The 5349-nt window shown below is 39.1% G+C and overlaps 1 protein-coding gene across 1 annotated transcript in view; it reads left to right on the top strand.

Annotated features, from left to right (window-relative positions):
• nbas (NBAS subunit of NRZ tethering complex) overlaps window positions 1-5349 on the top strand; it is a 232923-nt gene that overhangs the window by 76143 nt on the left and 151431 nt on the right. Inside the window, exons 23-24 of the mRNA XM_008286182.1 lie at window positions 1946-2119; window positions 3459-3592. Of these exons, the coding sequence (XP_008284404.1) occupies window positions 1946-2119; window positions 3459-3592 (308 nt within the window). The remainder of the gene's footprint in view (window positions 1-1945; window positions 2120-3458; window positions 3593-5349) is intronic.

Raw genomic sequence — 5349 nt, 5'->3', positions numbered from 1 at the left:
CTGACTTTAAATCAGACTAAACTTTTCCTGTTTTAGGTCAGTCAGGATGACCAACATTATTTCTGTTTCTTTTCTATCTGATTTGATGTCGGACAGTTTTGTGTCTGTAAGCTTCTGGTTGTCTTGCCATAGACAGGAACAGTTTTATAATTAATGATCTGATGTGAATTGTGTCACTTTTCTTTTCTGATGAATCAGAAGGCGTCCTTGGAGTCTTTATCAATTTATATTCTAATTGTCTGCATCCTTACATCCACTCAGAAGCTCTGGTTGTTCCCGTGCCCCCCCGGCGCGCTGCTTTGTTTGCTCCGCAACGCGCCGGCTGTTGATTGTCAGCGCAAATATGAAAACCGTTTTCCTTTTCACTTTGCAGCTCTGGAGCATAATTGTCTGTGATTGTTGCTTAAGAGAGCATAATGTATGCTAATGGCAGCTTGAATAGGCGGCAAAACAAACAGAGAAGTTGCGCAGTGTGAGAGTAAATCTTTTCATTCCGACGCTGGATGATCAAAACTTTCCTGTGAGCAGCAGCTGGAGAGCAGGTACGGCGCTAACTCGTCCCGGCGGAGCTCATGGGACCAACGGCAGCTCATAACCGGCGGCCTCGGCCTGCGAGGCCCGGAGCCGTGCGTGTTGACTACATGCTGTTTGACTGCAGCTCCCTCCGGGCGCCGCCGTGTGTGAATGTTTACCGAAGCCGGCCAGATTAAATCTCCCTCTCCGCTCCATGTCTTTCTTTATCGCGGCAGCAAAGCGGGAACGTCGGCGTGTGGGCGGGCGAGTCGAGGCTCAGATTTACATGCGTCCGCGGCCCACGTGCTGCAGCTGCGTTACAGTCGCAGGTCGGCTTTAATTGCGCGGCACAGTTTCATGTAAATGCAGTTTGAAGGAGTTCGCAGTGTTCTGGAAAAGAAAGAAACAATGGACGACTGATGTAGCCGCAGAACAAACGACATCGAGTGGCTCCCAACGCTTAATTAAGAGCTTTGTTGGACATGAATGCCACTAATTTAGGTAAAGCTTCAGAGTCCCAGATGTGGTTTTGTTGGGTTTGAGTTCACATGATTGTGTTACTTAGAGGGGTGGGAGATTAACGCGTTAATTAATTAACGTCCCAACCCTGATATACTTTAACACGTTAATTACGATTAATTAATTACAACAAAAATAACACGTTAAAAAAAAATTAACGCATTTAATCGCAGCTTGCATTCAGCGTTTGTCAGCGACGCCCGGTTTCATGGTCCACCGATCACATGATGCACGAGATGCGTCAGCGCTACGCTAACAACAACGAACATGGAGGAGTCCGATGAGAGCGCATCGCTGGGACTGATGGAAGTTTCATTTTAACGAGCTGCCTGATAGAAGCCTTGATAAGAGTGCGGTTTTGGTGGTTTTTCTGTGATTTAACAAAACGGGGACAGTTTGTAAAGCTGTTAGCAAGTTATGAACCATTTTTAAATCCTTAAATAATTAGATATGTAATAAAAAACAAAACAAAACAAAAATATTCTGAGTAAAATATTTTTAAATGAATTTATAAAAATACAGATTTTTGATGCCGATGTTATTTACACTTTTTGCCATTTTTATATTTTTTTAATTGTTTTTTTATATTAATTTTAAAACATGTAAATTAATACATTTTTATGTCATCGTGCAGATTTTCTTCTTAAATTTCAGAAATTATCTTGTAAAATCAGAAATAAAATAAAAGTCAAAAAGCTTATTTACCCGTTTTAAACCATTAACAACATTAATAGAACATTGCTGTGGTTTAACCACAGTGCAACTTGTGCAAAAAAGACTTTGCATCCCACCATATATCAGGTCGTCTCCTGCTGCTAAACTGAAGCTGCACATCTCTGTATTGAACCTTTAAGTGTCGACATCATAAAACTTTCTATCTGCTGCCTGTATCTGAACCTCCTCCTGTCTCCAGTCCAGCCCCGAGCGCTACGTGAAGGACTGTTTCCAGTGGATGGTTCCCTTCCTGCACCGCTGCGAGCGACAGAAAGAGGGCGCCGCCGAGTCTCTGCTGGGAGAGTACCTGGTGGGCCTGGCCCGGAGAGACCTGACGCTGCCCCTCATCATCTTCCAGCACTCCAAACCTGACGTACGTATCCGGACGAACAGCAGGCCCCGAGGCCGTCACACTCGGCCGACCGTAAACGCAGCGACAGGAAATGAAAAAATAAAAGCGCGCTCCCAGTGTGGCTGCTGCCGGGATGTCAGGGCCGGAGTCGCTGTAAATGTTATATTTATGAAGCCATAAGGGCAAAGCCAAGGACGAGCTGAGGGCTGTTAGACAACATGACGCACACAAACACTCACGCTGACGCACCGCCGCCGAAGCCTGGACGCTGAAATAAATTAGATAAAACCTGTGGAGAAAAAAAAGATGAAAATCTGGCATCAGGGGCGCCAGAAAATATTAAACATATCTAATAATAGTAATAATAATAATAATAATCATAATCATGATGGCAAATATCAGTTAGATGAGATTTTTACCTGACTACAGTAAATGAATTCATTACTATTTAAAAAATAAATTTAAAAAAATACAGATTTTGGTTTTAACTGGATGTCATGTATGCTTTTGGCTTTTTAAAAAAATTTTCTTTTATTTTTATTAACATTGATGTTATTTTTTTGTCAGTGATTCTACAAATTATTTGAAATGTAACAAAAAAAGCAAATAACAGTTAAAATTAATATTTATAGTTTTTTAGTCATTAATATACAAACAAATAACGATTAAATTCTGGAAAATAATAATAATTTAATATGTTTTTTCCCCCATTTAAATATATATATATATATATATAATGTGTAAATTAATACCTTTTTAAAAAAAAAATCTGATGTACAAAGAAAAATGGATAAATAATTTAACTTTTATTTTACAAATTTTAAATCTTTAACGATAAATGTAAATAATACTTTTGCTTTTTTAAATTGGGTGATTTTACAGTCAAATGTAAAAGAGCAGATAGAGAAAAAAAACACAGATTTTTAATATTTGCATTATTTACAGTTTTTGACCTGTGTTTCTTTTTTTTTTTTTTTTAATTTACAGTAAATTTGTAAATTAGTACTTTTTTTCTGTGATTTTACTGGATATTATCTGAAACTTTAGAAAAGGGTTTAAAATCTGTGAAATAACAGTTTAAAAAAGATTTACTATTTTTCTTCCTTAATATGCATATTTTTTCTTTTAAATAGCAATAAATATCGATAAAATATTGACATGTTTGCTCATTTAAATGCAGTTTTTTTGGACAATAAATTTGTAAATTAATACATTTTTCTCTGATTTTACTGGATGTTTTCTGTAATTTTCATCTACAATATAAAAATAAATTGTTAAAATAAGAACCTGTTTAAAGTCTTTAAACCATAACTTCTGTCCGTTTTGTGAGACGCTCTCACACGTTGTTGTCGTCGATCAGTGCCAGCAGAAGATCATCGGAGACCCCGACCAGCTGATGTCCGTCGCTCTGGACTCCATCTACAACTGCGAGAGAGACGACCAGCTCAGCCTCTGCTACGACGTCCTGGAGTGTCTGCCGCAGAGAGGATACGGGTCAGAACCACACAGACACAACACAATAACACAACAACACAACACGACAACACCGATGTAAACCACAAACCAGTCAGTCGTCCTCCTCCCTCCAGCTTTCTGCTCAACAAACCGAAGCAGCTCAGTTTCAGCAGCTCCGTCCTCCTCGGGGTTAAAAACATCTCTGGCACATTCAAAAACAGAAGAAATAACAGAATAGCAGCAAAAATGCGTCAAATATTTAATATGCGTCATTTTTCCTTCGAATCATGACAAATATCTGTAAAATAATTCAGTTTTTTGTCCATTTAAATTCAGTGAAACAGTAGTTTTAAGGTCAGTTTTGCCAGTATTTAAAGAACTAGTTCATTAAAATACTGTTTTATTTTTTTATTTTATACATTTTAATGATTTTATGTGTAATATTTGTAGACATTATTTACAGTTGTGGCCTATTTTTATGTTTTTGGTTTACAATCAACATGTAAATAATGCATTTTTCTTTTTGTTTTTTTCAAATTTTACGAGATATTTTCTGTAATTTGCCAAAACGGGGACAGTTTGTAAAGCTGTTAGCAAGTTATTAACCATTTTTAAATCCTTAAATAATTCTGTGTAAAAAACAAAAAAAAAACCAAAAACCATATTCTGATTAAAATATGTTTAAATTATTTTATAAAAATACAGATTTTGATGCCGATATTATTTACACTTTTTGCCGTTTTTCTATTTTTGCTTGTTTTTTTTGTTTTTTTAAAAAAGTAAATTAAATGTCATTATGCAGATTTTCTACTTAAATTTCAGAAATTATCTTGTAATATCAGAAATAAAAAAGTCAAAAAGCTTATTTACCCGTTTTAAACCAGAACATTAATAGAACATTACTCTGGTGTAACCACAGTGCAGGTTGTGTGATTTGTCCATAAAGAACAACCCGTTACCCGTAGCGACCGTTTCTCCTCCTCCAGCCTCCTGCTCTCCTCTCAGGGCCCATCAATAAACCCAACGACCTCCTCTGGTCCTGCTGCCTCCCTCTGCTCCTTCCTCCTCCTCCTCCTCTTCCTCCTCCTTTCTCTTTTTCATGTCCAACCTGGACTCTGAGGGTCCATCAGTTATCGGGCTGCAGCCTCCGCCTCCTCCAGCTCGTTTTATGTCTGGTGGCAGCGGGCCGGTCCTTTAGGTTCCCCCTGAGGCCCGCTGGGTTCTGGAGCATCTGGAGGTGACGGAGAGGCAGGAGATGGTTGATAACAGACCTGTGGAGCATCTGAGTCGCTGACATGAGCTCATTGTTAGATGCATCATCCTTCCTGTGTTCGCCTTAATCGAAGGATCGGACGTTTTTTCTTCTCCTGCTGCAGTAAAACAATCAGACTCTCCAACAATAGCTGCTTTTGCTCTTTCCAGCCGCCGCCTGCTGTGACTATATGCATTTATGCTGCCGCCGCCCAGCAGGGGGTTACCATACAGCCATTATATCACAGCACCGTGGTGAGAACGGTGTCTGCTGACCGCCTCCGATTTACAGCAGAAAGTAGGAAAGCTGTCACGGAAAGTTCCACTTTGAGCTCACAGCCATAAAAAGTACAAAAAATTCATCATGTAGGAGTCAACTGGTGATGTTCCCACATGTAGCCGCAGGTCACAGAAACATGAAATACTTTTATTACAGAGGACTTGGTCACAAACATAGAACATTCATTACTGATATAAAAGCCTCCTGGGGCTGCTGCAGAGAGGCATCCCCACATCATGATGCTGCCACCACCGTGCTTCATCAT

This window comes from Stegastes partitus, unplaced genomic scaffold (assembly GCF_000690725.1).
Source record: "Stegastes partitus isolate 25-593 unplaced genomic scaffold, Stegastes_partitus-1.0.2 Scaffold439, whole genome shotgun sequence".
NCBI classification, from domain to species: domain Eukaryota; kingdom Metazoa; phylum Chordata; class Actinopteri; family Pomacentridae; genus Stegastes; species Stegastes partitus.
Note: the sequence above shows the minus strand (reverse complement) of the source record. Positions and strands in the feature narration are given on the sequence as shown.